At 46.8% G+C, this 19,618-nt stretch overlaps 1 protein-coding gene across 3 annotated transcripts in view; it reads right to left on the bottom strand.

The window, feature by feature from the left end:
* Window positions 1-19,618, bottom strand: part of WDFY4 (WDFY family member 4) — a 248,632-nt gene that overhangs the window by 118,366 nt on the left and 110,648 nt on the right. For all 3 annotated transcript variants that reach the window (XM_070782345.1, XM_070782347.1, XM_070782348.1), the window contains exons 30-39: window positions 18,796-18,965; window positions 16,683-16,808; window positions 12,558-12,722; window positions 9,751-9,954; window positions 8,913-9,027; window positions 7,518-7,675; window positions 4,390-4,628; window positions 3,408-3,529; window positions 1,754-1,939; window positions 897-1,033 (exon numbers count right to left, since the gene is read on the bottom strand). In XM_070782345.1, the coding sequence (XP_070638446.1) occupies window positions 897-1,033; window positions 1,754-1,939; window positions 3,408-3,529; window positions 4,390-4,628; window positions 7,518-7,675; window positions 8,913-9,027; window positions 9,751-9,954; window positions 12,558-12,722; window positions 16,683-16,808; window positions 18,796-18,965 (1,622 nt within the window). The remainder of the gene's footprint in view (window positions 1-896; window positions 1,034-1,753; window positions 1,940-3,407; window positions 3,530-4,389; window positions 4,629-7,517; window positions 7,676-8,912; window positions 9,028-9,750; window positions 9,955-12,557; window positions 12,723-16,682; window positions 16,809-18,795; window positions 18,966-19,618) is intronic.

Here is a 19,618-nt window from a genome sequence, read left to right as displayed (position 1 = left end):
GGAGGTAGAACCTTTGCCCTCCCCATGAACCTGGGAAGAGCTCTGTGCCTGTCTGGACCAAAAAGGACTGCTGCAGAGGTGATGCTGCATGGCTTCCAAAGCTGGGTAATGAAAGGCAATGGGCCTCCACCTTTCTCTCTCCCTGTCTCCATTTTTCTCTCTCTTCTTCTCCCTCACTATGGAAATATAAAACTCAGCCACTAGGCAGTAAGGAAGCTTAAGACGCATGATGAAGTCATGTGTAGGTGTTCTGGTCAACAGTCGCGGCCAGAGCCAGCAGCAATCCTCAGATGTGTGAGTGAGTTTTCCCATGATCTCACCTAAGGCCCCGGACATCATGGAGTAGAGACACCCCTAACTCCTGCTGTGCTCCAGATCCCTTACCACAGCATGCACGATCACACACACACACACAATCATGTCGGTATTGCTGAGTTTTAGGTTGGTTAGAGACACGGATTAGAAAACCCCAATGGATCATCCCCATGTGGTCAAGAGGACCCACCACCATGTCTCCCCAAAATGGCACCACCGCTTCTGCCCCCCTTTGCTGTGCCCACATACTCAGCTCCTGCTGAGCTGTGGGGTAGGGCTCTTGCAGTACACCTGACTCAAAGAAAATGGTCACGAGGATTGGTTTGGATTTCAACGCCTTAAGGAACAGCTGCTCTTGGCGCTCAAGTGGTGCCCATATTAACTTCTGGCTAAAGCTAACCTAAGACCTGACTCCCCTAGATGTAGGCTCTACTGGGAAGCCACATGTATTGCTCTTGAATGTTTGGAAGAACACGGAAGCAGATCATATCCAGGGACGAGAGAGAGAAAAGCCATGACACATGGGTATTTGAAGCAAATGTCTGCTGTTTTTTTCCTAAGGCAAAGGGGTCTGGGCTCACCTCTGCTTTGCACTCAGGGTCCTTGGTCTGCCGCCCAGGCATCAGCCTCATGGCTGAGGACAAGCTGCCACTCCATGAAGAAACTTTGCTGTGGTGTCCAACGTTTGAGCGACTGGCCAGTGACTTCCTTTCAGATGCTGATGATAGAGAAGCAAAGACATCAGAGGTGAAGTTAAGACGGAGACACGCATGATTTCTATAGCTTGCTTGGCTCTCAAGGGGCCATCCAGGGCCACAAGCCCAGCGGGCCTGTCTCCAATAAGGGAGACAACCTAGCCTAAAAGTTTGAATCATTATGATTTGTTGATGCTGAAAAACTTAAAAACAAGTATGTGAGACATAACTTGTGAGTAATGGCCTCTTTAAAATGAAACTTAAGACATCATTCCTACAATGGCATTGACTAATACGAGAGTAAAAATGTTGAGTCACTGATAGAATGCAAAAGATGTTAATATCTTTGGGATGAAGACTTTTACTTGGAACTTGAAAAACCCGAGACTCCAGGTCACTGCATGACTTGGCACAAGGTTTCAAACAGGATCTGTGACTATCAGGGCAGGACCAAAAACCCTAAGTCCCAGAGTCCAGGCGAGAGCTCCAACATGTGGCCCTTTCCTCTCACTAGAGTCTGCTTGCCTGCTTGGCACCTCTGGCCTTCCTTTCATCTGAGATGCAAAGCAGCATTAGTTCTTTGAGCAAAGACTTATGAGGCTTCGGTGATGTAAATCCCACCCACCAAAGGGATGACAGAGGAGGTGTGGTGTAAAAGGCTCTGGGCCCTGAGTGGAACTCTGGGGAAGCCTGGCTCTTTGAGACTCAGAAGTTCTGTTCCCTGAAGCCAAGTAGACAGAGACCTAGATAATGCTGCCAGGCCTTGAGCATTGTCTCTTCCCAGAGTGGGGTGATCTCCTCAATCTTCACTTCACTCTCTCCAGGTTTCACAGAAAGATCGATTTTGAAGGTATCCTCCAGTTCCTGCCGCCTCTGTGCCACGAGCTGCTGCCAGAGAATCCGTACAGTCTTCTGGATATTGTGCTGAACTAATGGAGAGAGTACATCGCATGATCAGAGCAGCCTCAGTGCTTCCCCCAGAGAAAGCCAGGAGATGGCATATCATGCTCCTTTTTTGTGCATCTTTCTTGAACATCACCTCGGCTTTGCAAGCTCCAGCCAGAAAGCTGTCAGTATGTAGAGCCATAGGACAAGGATAATAGCTACCAACATCCTTGTGACCTGGCCTCTCCCCCATCTCCACCACCAAGTCTTGCCTGCCTCACATGTCCAGAGCTGGGAAACATGATTGATGGGCTCAATGAGCCTCTTTCTCCCATCCCCAATCCTGTTAGATACCAAACAGAGAGATACCCTGTGTAAGCTCTAGGTAACAAAGTAGCTCCCCACAAACAGCTCCTTCGAACCTTGACTTTCATGTTAGCCCCTCAGGGGGATGGACACAGGGGCCCAGGAGCCAGGCCAGTCCTCTCTGGTCATACTTCCAATTGCCTGCCCATCCCGTGCCCAGGATCTGCAGGGAAATGGACAAATCCAGCCAGTTGTAACTGCTCTGTGCCTAGCCTTCTACTCTGAACTGTGCCTGTCTTCTGATTTGGGGTCACTTGGCTCCCTCTTCAGTACCAGCCTCTATAGCTTGTTTTTTTCACCCCAGGAGAATGGACATTGTTCTGTCCACTCTACTAGTTAAATCCCAGAATGCAAGTATTCATGTTGTAATTAAGACTGCAGCAGAGTAAACTCTAAACACACAAGGTTTTTAGCACTGGCTTTGGGACCAGAAAATAAGGGTCCTTATCCCTTCCACCTGGCATCACAAGATATCACAAGGTAAGTGTCACGGTCAGCCAGCTAAAGTGGCAGAAGAAGGTCTGCTAAGGCATTCTGGATCAAGAGGGAGAAAGTTCTCAGATACATGGATCTGGCTGCCTTTTCTTCCCCCACCCCACCCCCACCCCCACAAACTGCCAATCCCTGTAACTTGATTTGATGCTATCAAATCCAAGAATAAAATCCAGTAAGCCAAGTATCTTATAAAGTAATGAGTTGCTTTACTTCATTTCCATTTTCTAGAGAAGAAAGCTGAGAGATGGTTAGGTTTGGCTTGAGTGAGATAGCATACCCGTTTCCACATCTAGTGGCCCAAAGAAAAGTCAAGAGACCAGCTCAGAAGTTAAACCAACTTACAGCAAAGTTCTCAGCCTTTAGTTAGTATACCAAGTTCTTAGTCTCACGAAGTTCCACAGAACTTTCCCTTTATCCATCCATCCATCTATCCATCCATTCTATTTCTTGTATACAAAGATCATTCCAGTTTTATTCTCTACCACGTTACCTTGCTATATTATTACATTGTTCTAGGACCTCTTCTGGCTTTAAAGAATCTTCTTCATAGTATTTGCTCCCTTGTCTTAGGGGGAAAAAATGAAAAATGCAACCCTAGCAATTAGCACTATCCATCTACTCCTCCACAAACAAACAACAAATAAAATGTACCATCGCTCAAGCTTGGGAATTCTTCCCCTCTTTTTTCTCTCACTTCTTCATTTGGAGAAAGGAAGACTTGATGATAAGGAGTCATTCTAGGCTTGGGTTCCAATCCAAATCCTTCTGGATAACTAGTAGAGAAGAGATTGTTCATCATGAACTCCAGTTTCTTTGGGATCATTTCATTGTTCTTTGTTACAAATAATTATCCTTCAAACTCAGTACACATCAACATGAAAAAAGAAAAAAAAAAAAACTTGTCTAATCAAGTTAAAGCAAGCATCTATGACAATTTCCATGACAGATGTTTTACAGAAGCATTCTATAAAAAAAAAAAAAAAAGCTGTCTTTTTATTTCTATCTTATTAAATCCCATCTATGCTCCCAACAGGCTCCCTCCACCCTCTCTTGGTTTCCCCATGAGGAGAACTGGTCATTTCTTTTTGCAGACTCCTGAAACATTGAAATCTGCCTTTACTTGGCACTAATCTCATTCCTTGTGGAATGGGGCCAGGGCCAGCTTCATGGGCCTGTGACTCGTACAATTGTGTACGGTCCTCACTCGGAAGGGTCCCATGCCTGGGCTCTGCTGTCGCAATCTTGAAATTCTTAGTAATTTTTGAACAAGAACCTTGTATTTATATTCTCCTGCCGACACGTCATATAGCTGCTTCTAAATAGGGTGCAGTGGTTCACATCTTAGATTCCCTATGGGCCATGTGCTCCAGAATTCCTGGGGGTATTCATGTCCAAGCACCCCTTTCTCTGGGCCCACGTTACCTTGCTGTATTATTACACTGTTCAAGGACCTCTCACCCAACCAAGCAGATAGACAGTACATGTTTGTGGATTGAACCAAACATGAGAAACAAGGATATGAAAAAATACCAGTGTGTGAGAATGTCCATTATTGAGATTTCTAGGATAAAGTCCCTTTGGGTTTTGGAGGTCTCTTCACCATATAGAGGGATTTGAGGTGAGCGGCTCTAACCTTCTTGCGCTGAGCAGCAGCAGACAATGCATGAGACACATGAGGAAGCTGGCGTTGGAATTATAGGTGGCAAACAGAATGTCCCAGTGCTCCTGAAGGAAGCCCAGGGTGCTGAGGAGGCTGAGGCATTCGGAGAGGGACTGGTGGGGCTTGGAGAGGCTGTAAAGGATGACTTTGTTTAGACTGCTGTACAGTGCACTGATGGCAGTGTCCTTCTGAGCAGAGGCATTCTCGATGACCTGTGTCATAAAAGAAACACACACACATGTGCTTGGGAACACTCTGAGGTTTAGACACCAACCCAGTTAATCATGAAAATGATACAGTCTCAGATTCCTTTCTGTATTTCAAAACGTGACATTTCTAAAATCAAAAAAGGACTACTTCCTCTACCTTGGATCTTCTATTAAGGGGGTGACCAATAAAGGGAATTCAAACATTTAAGCCTACCAAAAATAGGTATCAAAATCAAAAGTTTACCATAGTCAAATTATGTACAGCAGACATGGGGAACCAGAGCTTTCCGTGTTACCAATGTAACAAAGTTGACACTCTGTATACAAGCACGAGCTACTGATAGCATCTAGATTTAAAAACATGTTATTAACTATTAATACTTGTTGTCAGGCATAGATTGTTATGCTATTCCAGTTACCATGCCAAGTATTTTTGCATTTATTTGCATATGTTTACATATATTGCTTCATTTAAACATCATAACAACACCATGAAGTAGACACTAAGATGATCACACTTTAGGGATAAAAAGGCCGAGAGTTTGAGAGATGGGAGAGATAGGTGGTCAGCAAGAGTAAAACCTACACCAGACACTTGAGTCATCCTCTTAACCACTGTATTTTCTAACGGAGATGTGCACTCAAATACCCATGGACTTCAGTATGTGAGAGATTTTAGAGGGTTAAGACAGAAGGTCCTGATTTGTGGTCTGAACATTGAAGCCATCCATCTGTTTGACTTCATTGAAAAGAATCCATAGAACAAATGCTATGTGCGAAATTTTCCAGTAGATTAGGAAGGTCCTTTGTTACTTTTAGATCGCTCTCTTCAAATTTCATAGGTAACGCAAGTTTTATACTAATTAAATGTTATTTTAAAATGCTGGATTTGGGGCTCATGTTTTTGTCATCATCCTCTCCTCCTTTCAAAGATGGGTCACATCTTTCAAACTGAAGTTCAGAGTTGTGAGAGTCACAGGTGGTGAGCAGGAGAGAAGGGTGGTGGATGTGGGCAGTGAGAGTCCTGGGGCCTGGCACCTGCTGAACAGCCCCAGGAGGCACCAATGCTTTGGTATTAGCTCTGAGTATTTGCTTTGACCACTAGGGAGCTGCTATGGATTGATTGTTAGTACCACCTCCAAATTCATATGTTGACACCCTAGTATTGTAATGTTATGTATTCAGAGATGGGATGTGATGTATTTAGAGATGGGATCTCTTGGAGGTGACTAGGTAGTGAGGATGGAGCCCTCAGGATGGGATTAATGCCCTTATAGGAAGAGACAGGTCAGCTTGCACACTCTCTCTCTCTCTATTATGTTGAGGGTACAGTGAGAACATGACCATCTATAAAACCAGAAAAAGAGCCCTGGCAGACCAGCTGGCACTTTGACCTTGGACTTCCCAACCTCTAGAACTCTGAGAAATAAATGTTTGCTGCTAAGTTCCCCAGTCTATAGCTTTCCGTAATAGGAACCCAAACTCGCTAAGATAGGAACTTGGTGGCTACTCTCATTCTCGACACAACCTCCCAAGAATCTGATTTTAATCCCCTTGGAGCTGACAAGGGATATTTCTCCCTTCTTGGAGTTATTTTTGAAGAAGCCTCTGAATACCTTCTTTTCAGGTGGCCTAGAACTGAGCATCAGCCAGACTGAATACCACTCTAGGAAGTGTGCCAAGGCCCTGTCCTGGAGTATGCAGGTGCCTCCACAGACAGAAGGTGCTGGGGGCACTGTGCCCCTTTCTCTACAAGGCATGAAGAGGAAGGAGAGGGGCTCCTGGATCCCGCTGCAGAGAACACACCGGGAGCTGCGGGCACGAGCTTCTGGAGGCAGATTTCAGCTTGTAAGAGAAAGTGCTTTCCAAACGTCACGGGTGTCCTGCTGCCTTGAACTCCCTCACACCACAGAAGGGCTCCTCACAAAAAAGTGAATGGCCACTTGTCAGGAAAGGTTTCCAGAATGAAATGGGAAGCAGCAAGGGTCAAAACAGAGTTCAGCTCTGGCATTCTGAGATTTTGTGAATCTGTGTGTGTGCATGTGTACACACATACAATAAAGAATGTGTGCACACATGCACACACAGACTTACATGTAAGCACGTATCTGCAGGCATGCATTGACACGCGTGGATGTGCATGTAGATGGAGAGAGAGCGAGAGAGGACACATGCAAGAGAAATCGGACCAGATAAAAACAGACTCTGGCTTCAATTTCAGGAAGGCCCAAATATGACAAATGGAACTGGATTTTATAGGAGAAAATGAAATAGAACTTTTGGCCGTAAAGACCTCTTGACTGTTTGTTGATGAGGAATAACAATAATTAGGCTGAAATCCAATACTTTGGCCACCTGATGTGAAGAGCTAACTAACTGGAAAAGACCCTGATCTGGGAAAGACTGAAGGCTAAAGGAGAAAGGGGAGGCAGGCTGAGATGGTTAGATAGCATCATCGTCTCAATGGACATGAATTTGAGCAAATTCTGGGAGATAGTGGGGGACAGAGGAGCCTGGTATGCTACAGTCCACGGGGTCACAAAGAGTCAGACACATCTTACCAACTGAACAGCAACAAAGACTAAACTAACATTCACAATAAAACCCAAAGCGGGTGTGCAGCGTCTAGGCGAGGACAGAGCTGAGGCGCCCGTGCAGCAGGCTGTGGCCCCGACCACGGAGATGTGTCTCGGGTGGTCCAAGGTGAGAACACTGCAGGGTGTTCAGCAGCCACCAAGCGTTGCCGGGGCGGTAAAGTGCTCCCCCTCCTCCCGCCCAGCTCAGATTCTGCTCCCAGGAAGGACAGCAGGTGAGTCTGGACCAAGTGGACGGCAATCAGCAGACACCTCCTCAGCAGGCAGCTTACCACCACGGCCAGTGTGAGGTTCTTACCACCATGATGTGCTCCGTGATGAAGAGAAGGATGTGTCTGGGGTCTGCCGAGAACATTCCACTGTACAGCTTCTCCACCAGCTTCTGGATGAAGTGGGAGATGTTGGCAAGGGAAGGAGCAGCAGCAGCTTCTGCATCCGGCTGAGGCTCTCTACTGCCTGGAGGGTGGGAGAGGGCGACAGACCAAGGCTGAGAAATCAGCCGTCTGAATTGCCTTCTTTGCACAACAGTCTCCAAGCTCCTCTCAGGAACCAGCCACGTCTTACTCACCTCTGTCCATCTCATTGTAATCTGTATAACCGTTGCTTCAAAAACAGGATCTTATATACTGTAGGTACCCAATGAATGCATGTTTATTCAAAGTGATATTGAATAGTCAGTGATATGAACCAAGAGGGAGGAGGCAAGTGAGGAGCAGCACATCCTCCAGTGACCATTTGGAAGAAGAGTGGATGAGAATTTAAGGCATAGGCAATGGGAAGGCTGTCATGGTGACCCAAGTCCCTGTTGTTATGTGGGGAAGAGGATGAAGCTGTAAGATCAGATCGCCCATCTGTGCTCACCAACACAGCACACACTGTGCTCAGACATGGATGCAAGCATCTCAGTTAATTCTCATTAACAACCCTCTAAGTTACCCATGACCGTTCTCCTCACTCACATGGTCCTGCCTCTGCCTGGAGTAATGCCACCGTCCAGTCATAGAGCCACGCTCAGAACAGGGCTACCAAGCTTTCACTTTTCATCACTCCACTACCCGACCATACTCAGATGGCTCAGAAAACCAAAAGTCAGGGTCTCCTCACTGTGGGGCAAGAGGAATCCAGGACACCAGTCATGTCACTAAGGGTTCCACGGCTCAGGAACCACAGAAAGGACTTTCATACAATCTTGTTGGGAGGTTATAGCTGCCCCAGACCCAAATGTTCTGAATGAAGTTTCAATTTGAACTTCTTTGGGCAATGGCAGCATCTTCATCCAGGTTCATTCATTTAAGAATTGTTTACTGTGCCCAGGCATAGGGGAGCAAAAGAATCTTCAATTCAGGTGGACATTTTGACTCCTCTCATAAGAAGAAAATTTTATACTGAAGCTAGAGGATAACTGATGTTGGCTCAGAGGACAGGACTTTGTCTCTGATTGAATCAGGAATGGCAGGGGTGACATGGAAAGTAGTAAGACGGCCATTCCAGGGGTCTCCGGGCACAGTCACTGAGCTCTTATTGCAGACAGGTGGAGGGCAGTTTGCCATGGTTCCTAAAGCATCCACAGTCCCGCGGCCTAGTCTTCCTCTAGGGTTCTGGGGTCAGCAGTTGGCAGGAGGTGGCTTCCTACTCAGCTGTCAGCAACCCTGTGTCATAAACCAGGAGGAATAAGTCATCCACCCGCACTCACCTCTCAGCATCGATGCATGACCTCCACTCATCACGTGAAATATTTCCATGGTGGAAAGCAAGATCTCAGACTGAAAGTCCCGCTTCTGTTGAGTGGTGGCGTTGTCTGGAGAAGCCTGCAAGCAAACCCTGAGCTAGACACCAGCCACATGGCCCTCATGTCCACTCAGTGCCCACCATGTCCACTCGGTCCCTCTCCTGGTCCATATGCTAACGCTGCAGCTGCTGGAACTGTGCACAGCCAACAGCTCACAAGTGCCCCTTCTCTGGGGCATTGCCCTCTGCTGATCAAGTTGCTTTACCCAGGAGGCAATGCCCATTCCCAGGACAAGTGGTGGTGGTGGGGCAACAGTAAATGACCACCTCGCATGTACCTCAAGGTGGGGCCAACTCTGGGATGCAGATACAGCACACCTCAGCTCCCCTGGGAACCAAGCTACTTCTGAAGCCAGGTCCTTCCTAGTTTCTCCCGCATCCTCCTCTACATCCCTTCTCTGCTTTCCTGAGAGCACTGCCCCCAATATATCACTTCCAGAAAATCTCCACCTCAGACTGTTTCTAGAGACCTGGCTAAGACCTGCCGTCCTTCATCTCTTCACTGCTGCTTGGTGAGCTCCCTCTGCTGGGCACTGTGGTTCCCCAAAGACTCCCTCCCACCAATCATTGCAGTCCCAGGAGATGTTCCTGACCACCAACCAGCTGGCATGGACATGCTTGGGTGAGCTCTCTCAAGAGACTGGCCCTCGGGGCTCTTTGGGCATACCCCACCCTCTTGGTGCCCACACCCTCCCCGGTCTGTTCCCACAACACAGGCCCGAATGATGCCCTTTCTAACCCACCTCCAGGAGCACCTCCAGGGGCACCCACTGCTTGGGGTTTGGAGCCCCAAGCAAGAACTCCCTCAGGAGTAGCTGCATGAATTCCTTCAGCTGTTTCCGGGTGGGATGTGACTCGGCAGGAGCCTGTAGACCCTCCGCAGCGTCGTCACCTTCAGCCTCGGCCTCGGGGCTGCTGGTGCTCTGGGCAGACTCAGTCACGGCCCCCTCAAAGACAGGAGAACACCAGCGTGAGTTGCCTGCCCTGCCCCAAAGCACTCTCATATCTGACACATGCACAGTGGGATTCTCACCAAACCATTAACACGTAAGGAAACAGGCTGCGAGGAGGTAGGCGGGCTCAGAGGTGGCCTGCTGTGACTTCTAAACCTGTGGTGGGCAGAAGCTGGGCACAGAGCTAGAGAGACCAGCAGCACTCAGCGAGTAAGCCCAGGATGTGTGCCGGGCAAGGCATTGCCCTCTTCGGTGCCACAGCTCCCCGTCAGTCTAGTGGTAATGATGGAAAGGAACACGCAGAGATGGGGGAGGATGAGATGAGAAATCCTGCGTGCAGCATGCCTGGCCCTGGCATATGGTCAAGAGAGCTGGTCCCCACCTTTCTGTGGGGTCCTCACCTTACTGCCTGCCAGGCTCTGATGTTGTTGACCCTCAGGTGGAAAGAGAAGTGGGACGAGAGCCAGTCTGACATCCAAGACCCTGAAGTGCCTTGGTCTTCACTTTCTCAGTTTTACATTACAAAAATATTGGGAGATAAATGTGATGGGAGTCATTAGCCCAGATACGTCTGGGAAGACATGGAGATGCTGGGAGGCCAGGTGACACACCCAAGGACATGCGGCCAGGGACTCCTGACTCTTGGCCCATGAACTTTTCATGCAAGTTCATCTGCTGGCACCTCCCTTGGCTCATTCATAAAATTAATGCAGCCATTCTTAATTAAGCTGTAAAATGAATTTAATGGCACCTAGGGAGGTGGTGACTGTATTAATTAGCTCCATGCGGCCTTGGCTGGAAAGATGCCATATAAAATTGTAGCAAATAGAAATCCTTTTGGCCACTTGCCTTCTGCACGAAAACAGGTCTGTCACATGTTCTGTGCAACAAAGGTATTTTGGAGCTGACTTGGAGCTAAAAGGAGGCCAGGAGGTGCTGGGATATGAGTTCTGGCATCAGGGCCTGTCTCATCCACGGTAGACTGGGAGGTGACCTTGGGCCAGCTCTCCCTCAGGTGGGAACCACTGAATATGGGGAGGAAGAACCCTGGGTCAGGCTGCGGTCTGTGGCTACTGGCAGGGAGCTGGCTGGAACTCCGACTCAGCAGATGGTGAGCCTGGCCTGTGGGCATAGAATGGCAGCCCCCCAACTTAAGGCCCTGTCCTCCTCCAGGTGAGCGGAATGGTGAGGGGCAGTCTGTAGAACCATGCTTCCTCCCTGCCTGGCTGGGGTCGCCCAGCTTCTGGGCAGAGGTCCCATCCCCCACCCCCTCCAGTGCTGCCTTTGATCTTTCTTACATCTTTTTTTTTTACTTACTTTTCCAGTATGTTGCTTTAGTTGATAGTAACCCATCAAAACATTTTATCTTTTTGCAAATCTTCTGGTCTTTATAGTTAGTCTTTTTTATTAAAACTAAACACTTAAATTTTGTTAGGTCATGTATTGTTATTTTAAACTGACTGATGGAAACGAATAGGTTTCGGGGTGAGAGACTGAGGTGTAAATCTTGGTTTAGTCACCTATGAATCACATAAGCTGCAGCATGTTTCATCTTCTCGACCCTTTCGACACTTTTGTGAGATGGGTCTCATGGCCCCACTAACCCGGGAGGGAGCTGGTCTGTGGAGCTTCACCTCCCTGAATCTCGCCTCCACCTTTAACATCTCCTGCATCGGGGCTTGTTAGGGGATGTGAAGCACCAGGCTCAGGAGATGGAGGCTGGCACCATGAATACACTTCTAGAAAAGCTTAGCTAAAAGAACATATTCATCCTCTTGGCCGATCAGCAGATAATTATGGAGCAAACATTACTTGCCCTCATTGCGCTTGGTATGACTTCTGGATCCTCTCCTTACCAATATGCCTAACGTATTCCTTTGGTTACAGTTACTGATTTGCAGACAGGAATCGATAATTCACTCTCCTTGGCTGGGTCTCAGCTCCTATTCCACCAAGGCAGGTAATGAGCAGATCTCTGCCCTTCCTTTTCCAGCACCTCGCTTCACGCTGGTCCTCACTTGCTGTTCTTAGCTCCCAGATGCTCCGCGCTCACGAGTCCCCTTGACCGGCTGGGACTGGCTCTTGCTCTCAGACTCACTCATATCTCTTCCCATAGTGTTCTCTACCCGACACTGACCCCTTGTCCTCAAGACCCAGGTGGTCCCTCTGCCCTACCAGCTGGGGCTCAGCAAGCCCTCTGATTGAAAGGCACCATGGCCTGCCAACAGAACCAGGGTCCTGGAAAGAAGACGGGGCCTATGGCAGTCCCACCCCTGGCCTTCCTGGAGTGGAATCTGTGATTTCCTCATGCTTCATGTGTGGGTATTCTATGTAGATCTGGATTTAATCTACCATCAAATTTCTCACTACTGAGATTTCCTGACAACTCAAAAACTTATTGAATCTCAGAGCCAAAAATGAGCTGAAGCTGGACCTCATAAAGAGAAGGAAAACTACCGGAGTTGTTTACTTAGGGTTTTGGCTAGGTTGACTCAAAATGCATTTTCATCCGGGGAGGGGTGTGAAGGCATTTTGTCCTTGAAGGGCGATGATGCTCACCCCTGCTCTCACCGGGGCAAGGCAGAGGTGTGTCTTACCTTCTGGGTTCCCAGGGGGAAGGTGACCGCAGCCAAGGTCTGGAGGAACTCAGGGGCCCGCCAGGCTGGATCCTGGGGGTAGGCGCTGTGCACGAGGCCAAGGAACTGCAGCACACTGGCCGGGAATGTCCGTTCCCAGGCGCTGTCTCCAGAACCTGTCGAGGGCTGTGGACACGCTTCATGAGAGGCAGCATGTGGGGGCATGACTCGGGGCTGCATAGGAGCCAGAGGACTTGAGATCTGGAGAGAAGACCTCCTTTCTGAGCCTCTCAACAAGACGCCTTGTTGCAAGACTCCTAGTAATAATATGACCCCTTTCTTAAGATTGTAGTGAGAATTAAATGAGACATTTTAGTGCTTCAAGCTTATTTTCATAGTGGCTAGTACAGGGTGAATATAGAAGAAGCTGGGAGATAAGGTCAGATATAGAATTTGTTCAGGCATCCCCTGAAGGTGCTTAGGCGAAGCGCCAGGCTGGATCCCGGGGGCAGGGCATCCCCCGAAGGTGCTTAGGCAAAGCACCAGGCTGGATCCCGGGGGCAGGTGCCCCAGAATGAAATATTAATGCTGGACACACATGTTTCCACCGTGCTCTCGCTCTGTGATCCTGCCCGAGTGAGTTAACCTCCACAGTGTCTATATTTGCACAAGGAAGGAAATGCTGTCTGCTCCCAAGGATAGTTGCACACAGCAGAATGGCTAACATCTAGAAGACCAACAATGCTAAACATTGACAAGGACCTGGAGCAACTGGAACCTTCCCAGAATAAGAGCTAGTGAGTGTAAACTGACTCTTCATTTTGGAGACTATTTGGCAATATCCACTAAAACAAATCATGTGCACAGCCTAACCACAATTTCATCCGGGTATATTTCTAACAGAAAGAAGTGTGTATGTCCATCAAAAGATATGTACATAGCAGCTTTATGCATAATATTTCCACATGGAAACAACTCAGAAGGAATAAATGCTGATCCATTATCACAATAAAATACTACTGAACAATTAAAAAAAAAAGGAACTACAAACATATACAACACAAGCGAATTCCTCCTGTATTGAGTGAACTCAGTGGTGTCCGACTCTTTGCGACCCGACGGACTATACAGTCCATGGAAGTCTCCAGGCCAGAATACTGCAGTGGGTAGCCATTCCTTTCTCCGGGGGATCTTCCCAACCCAGGGATCGACCCCAGATCTCCTGCATTGCAAGCAGATTCGAGATGCAAAAGGGTACATACTGTAGGGTTCCATTGACACCAAGCTCAAGGAAGCAAACATATCTATGGTTATCCCTGTGCAAGGGAATAACAGCAAGCAAAGTAAAGTTATAAGCAAGATAAATAAACCGAGAGAGACATTCACTACAATTCTATTTCTGATCTTCTCTTATCCTTTCAGTTTTTGCCTTTTAGATTTTGGTGCTTGTCTATCATATTTGGTAAATGATGCTTTCATGGCAGATAGCTTCACTGAACCAAAGTCTGCCTCTGACTTTGCTTCTGTTATATGTTTGTTAGATCCCAGAAGACTGTTTAAGGGTCACATCTGTTATACAATAGTTAACCGTTTTATGTTTGCTGTTATAAAGTCAATGTTTGGTCTTATTTTTTACTGCTGTCTGCATACTAGGTATTTCCTTCATTTTAAATGCTTTCATGTTATTTCTTTGGTTTGCTTTTTCTAAATAGCATTGATTTAAAAAGTAATAAACTTTCTATGCTGTAAAACAATTTTTTTTCAGCTATCCTCAAATTAACTGCACATTAGGTCTACAACAAAGCCATGAATAAATTTCCCACAGATAGAAAGTGTAAAGATCGCTTGCTCTGACTAGGACAGAAATAAACTGGAAATAAACAACAGCAATTTAAAAAAAAGTTTAACTACATGGACATTGGAAAAAGATGAATCAAAAATATCTCTTTTTTTAATAAAAAATTTCTTTAAATCTGCAACCGCAGAAACTCTAGAAAACAACAAAATTGAAGATGTCAAATATCAAAATTTTAGAACTAGCCAGAAAAAAGTGAAGGGGAATGACATATATACCCAAAGTTGTTCTTTATAAATCCACAAATCTTCAGCTCCTTAAGTAATAGGATGGGCGAGGTAAAGAAAGAGTATGAACTTACAAATTAAGAATAAGAAGAGGAAAATAATCACAAAGAAAATTAAATGAATTAAAGGATACCATTTATGCAACCTGAATACTTGGGAAGATTTTTAAAAATTATCAATTACCTAAACTAGGTCAAGGAGACATTTAAAAGCCTAAGCAAGGTGATAATAGAAAAAAATTCAGGCCGAAGCTGTTTCGTAGGAATGATTTAAATAATATGAGTCATGGATTTAGCATCTTCTTGAATGAAAGAATCTTTTTTAAATAAAACTAGCATAATACTGATATCAAAACCTGACAATGTGTGAAAAAAGAAAACTGAAACCTAATATAACTTATGAACATGACTGCAAAATCATAAATAAAATATTTACAAGCAGAATAAGGAAGTATGCTAAAAGAATAAGAACAGAGTGAGAAAGTGAGATCTTTGCAAGAATGCGAGGAAATCTATTGATTTAATTCATCAGAGGTAACTGGTTAAAAGAAAAAAACATGTAATCATCTAAATACATGCTAAAAGAGTATTTATTTTTGTATTTATTTTTAATTGGAGGATAGTTGCTTTACAATGGTATGGTGTTGGAGTCTACCATACAGCAACACGAATCAGCCATAAGTATATATATATATGTGTGTGTCCCCTCCCTCTTGAGGCTGTGGGGACTGGGCCGAGCACATCTGTACAAGACTGTGGGGTGTGTGTCAAGAGGAGTATATATGTATGATGTCTACTGCGGCCTTCCTGAGAAGGTGAGCACATGAAGTGTTCCTTGACCCAGTATCCCACATCCTGGAGTTTATACCAAGGGGGCCATCAAACCAGAAAGAGCAGACGTGTGCTCAAGAAAGCTCATTACAGACTTTTTATAACAACGAATGTTCTGAGAAACAATATAAATTTCCATCTACAAATAGAGATGATTCCCAACAACAAGTTGGGGGAGAAAAGGCAATAGGAAATATGTGCTTCCCTGGTGGCTCGGGCAGTAAAGAATCTGCCTGCAATGTGGGAGACCTGGGTTCAGTCCCTGGATGGGGAAGATCCCCTGGAGAAGGGAATGGCTATCCACTCCAGTGTGCTGGCCTAGAGAATTCCATGGATAGAGGAGCCTGGCAGGTTACAGTCTGTGGGGTCGCAAAGAGTCAGACCTGACTGGGTGACCAACACTTTCAGGAATTTATGTGGTCTGATTCCCTAGGGCCGTGGTATACTCTTAGGTGTCTGAAAGACATTCTACTAAAGTTCACAGTGGTTATCTCTGGTTGGGTGTGCTTCAGGTGACTTTTACTTTCTACTTTTTTTTTTTTCTTATTTTAAAGGTAATAATGCATCATTTTACAGAAGCAGTTAGGTTTCCACACATATCAAACCTCCAGTTGCCTTTAGAGTCTATAGAATGAAGCCAGAATTTTTCATGTTACCTGGTCCATAGTTAGTCCTGCTTACAAGTCACACGGCCTTTTCCTTCAGTTCTAAAACAACCTCTCCACCCACCTTCAAGGTGGACCTGAAGGCCTGAATCAGAGGCTGTCCGTGTCATGTCTGCATCTGGCAGGCATCTGTCTTCTCTAAGACAGGTCTCTACCTGATGGCTCACTCATGAGAGGCCCACCTGTCCTGGTAGAGGTGCGCTTCTTGAGGGAAGAGGCCCCAGAAGGCAAGGGAACACAGGGCCCCTTTAGCTCTCAAATCAAAGCAGTTGCCCAGAAATGTTCCCTTTGACTGGAGGCCTTAAGTCTCCCAGGGAAGAAAGTCAAATGTTTAAACAAATGGAAAACAGATGTCTTCTGGTAAGAACACATAAACTCCACTGGGGACATTAAAGCTGGGTTTCCCATTGAGCACCTAAGTTATCACCTTGCCTTTTCTATCAAAAGTTTTGAATGATACCTGCAAATTATCAGCACTACGAGAAAGTTGCTGGGAAAAGTCAAGGTTGACTTTTCTGGGCCTGTCTTCCCATCAGAACGCCTCTCAGCATGTGGGGAGCGGCTCTCACCTGGCTCATGGTGGCTTTCAGCATCTCTAGGAGCAGCAGGGCGCCTTCAGTGCACAGCCCTGCCCGGAGGACTTCTTCCCTGTGGTGTTTATGCAAGAGCCACTGAAGCATGGCATCCAGGCTGTCCTGAAAGAGGAGGCAAGGGCTGTAAGAGACCTGGGCTACACACCCAAGAGACTGGCTGTCCATCCAGTATGCCATGTTTCTCTGGGGGCCCCAGTAGCAGCCCAGGTGGCTGGTTCATTAGAGGAATTTCAGCCACTGCTGGAGCATAAGGGAAACGCACACGTCTAAGGTAGGCTGAAGACCCACCAGCAACTGGCATCGGGTCTGACATCAGCAATGCTCAGTCTCCCAATCAACTTTCGTGAATTTTGGTAAATGAGATTGCAGAAAACATGACAAATTCAAAGGCTTTAGGGCAAGGGCAGTCAGAGAGAGCGTGGGGTTGACAAGCAGGACGATCTGACTTTGCTTCTTTAAAAGCTGGGCTCATGCAAGCTATTTAACCTCTTGGCAGTTCAGTCTCCTCTGTGAATTGAAACTTCCATTATCTGCCCCATGGGATTGTTATAAATATCAAGTGAAATAAAATATGTAAAACATCTGTCACAGGTCCTGACATTCAGCAAATGTTTGTTTCCCGAGCCACAGTATGGGAAAAAAACACAAGTATCAGAGTATGTTAAATTCTAAAGTGTGATCTGTAATACTATTAACATATATCAAGATTGAGATAGGTCAAATATAAGGATATGCAAGAAGTGAATTTTTCAGTCCTCGGCAAAGCCGTGCCCCTCCAATGACGTCTATACAGTGCAGTTTAACTCAAGTCTATCAAGACCAAGAAACAATTTCTGGGTCTGTTTATCAGGTGCTCAGGAGGCTGAGCAAGAGGCAGGGTCTGTAATTTGATGTGCTCAGCATCTACGGAGAGAAGCAGCCATAAATGCGCTGGTGCCATACAAGCCGAAGGCGTGATGAGGCCTGAGAGAGAAAGGTTCCCGCTGTCTAGGGGGTCTCAGCCCAAGGTGGCATCTGAGTGGAGAACTGAGGGAAGATAGCTTTCCAGGAAGGTGAGATGGGAGAGGGCTCCTCAAAGGCCCAGGGCAGGCAAGCGCAAAGCAGCTGGTCTTACTGGGGAGGTGACTCGAGGACCACAGCACAAAAGGCCAATAAGAAAGGAAGATGGGCTGGCAGACAAATGAGATCCCGATCAGGGAGGGGCTTGATGCTGCCTGCAGACTCCAAACCCGATCCCACAGGAACAGGAGCCAAAGAAACCTTGGATTCTAGTGACTGAGAAGCTAGTGAGGTGTCCACAATGAGTGGAGACTCCTCTGGAGGAGGACCAGGAGAGCGATAAACAGGACAGCAGTTGGTCAAGAGTGCGAGCCAAGGGGGCAGCTTCCGGCTTTAGGGACATAATTTATCATACTTATGGTCAATGAGGAAAGAATCAGTAGAAAAGGAGATGCTGAAAATATAGAAAAAGGATACTAAGGCATGCAGTCACTTGGGAAAGGCGTGGAAGGAACACAGTTCAGCCTTAAAAAGGTGACCTTTGCCAGCGACAGTGAGAGAAGGTGATAAAGATGACCTTGGAATACACAAGTGATGAAGGTGGAGTCCTGCGGCAATGCTCCTTCGTGGGGGCTTCCATTCTACCGTGATGTAAGTCATCTGAGCAAAGGGTACCTGTGGGCCAGAAGGCTCAGGGCATGTAAGGTTCACACTAGAATGCAGGGGGAGAGCAGGGGCGTTACTAAGGTACAGGGGCATGTTTCTCTGAAGGTGACAGAATGAGGCTCTATGTCTGCGGTGGCAGCAATCCAGCCTCCCCATGTTGCCCCCACCATCATGCGATTTGTCTACCCAGAGGAGAAAAACTTAAAAGTGGAACAAAACAGAGATCTGCTTGGAGGGACAAGGCAGGCAGAGGCTGAGCAAGTCTAGGATATGTGAAGAGCAAGCAAGGAGGTGGGACTGCCAGGGAAGGAAGTGGGTCAGGATGAAAGTTGGGAGGCACAGAGGAAGGTGAGGAGAGTCTTGGGGGACACAGAAGTCAGAAACCCAAGTGTGCCACTCCATCCTGAGATCCCCTGGACCCTACCTTGGGCCCGTCCGTCAGCTCTGTGAGGGGTGTCTGGAGGAAGAAGGTGGACACGATGAGGTAGACTTCTGGAATATGAACATGGTGGGCCAAAAAGTCGCTCAAGACCCGGAACCCAGGAAGCAGGCAGGGGCTCTGGTCAGGCGTTGGAGGATGGCTCTTCAGGTTATCTATTGATCAGGGAGAAGGGCATAAAATCCAGTTGAGAAAAATTGCTTCTGGTCAACATGGGGACTGGGCACAGGAAGGAATCCCCTCCCACCAACCTGTCCTACAGACATGCCAGATGGAAATACGTCATGCATATACAGCACAAGAGTGTGCTCGGTAAGAACTTCTTTTTCTACTTCTGATGTGCTCATTCATTCATTCAAACCCAGATGCTTATCTGGTGCCTACCACCTTAGAGGTAGCAAGACATCTTTGCATAGGCAATAAGAATGTAGTGTTCTGAAAAAATATACAGAACCCCAGGCCTTCATCAGCTATTTACAATGTGGTGGGAGGATCAGACATTACAGAATTAAATACCTAAATAAAAATATGCTTGTAAACTATGATAAACCGCTCCCCCACCAAAAAAAAGAAAGAAAGAAAATGTAACAGAGGTGCTCTAATTGACGTGGGACCTTCCTCTCCTGGAGGAAGTGACATAAAATCGAGACCTAAAGGATGAATCCACATCAGCCCAGAGAGCCGTGCTGGTGTTGAGGGCTGGGGAAGCACCTCTGCAAGAAGGAAAGAGTTAAGGAGACTTTGAGGAGTGGAAAGAAGTCCCCAGCATCTGAAGAGCAGTGAGGCCATGTGGGGAGGAGTCTGAAAA

Source organism: Bos indicus, chromosome 28 (genome assembly GCF_029378745.1).
Source record: "Bos indicus isolate NIAB-ARS_2022 breed Sahiwal x Tharparkar chromosome 28, NIAB-ARS_B.indTharparkar_mat_pri_1.0, whole genome shotgun sequence".
Classification (NCBI taxonomy): Eukaryota; Metazoa; Chordata; class Mammalia; order Artiodactyla; family Bovidae; genus Bos; species Bos indicus.
The sequence above is the reverse complement of the archived record's forward strand: the minus strand, read 5'-3'. Positions and strand labels throughout refer to the sequence as shown.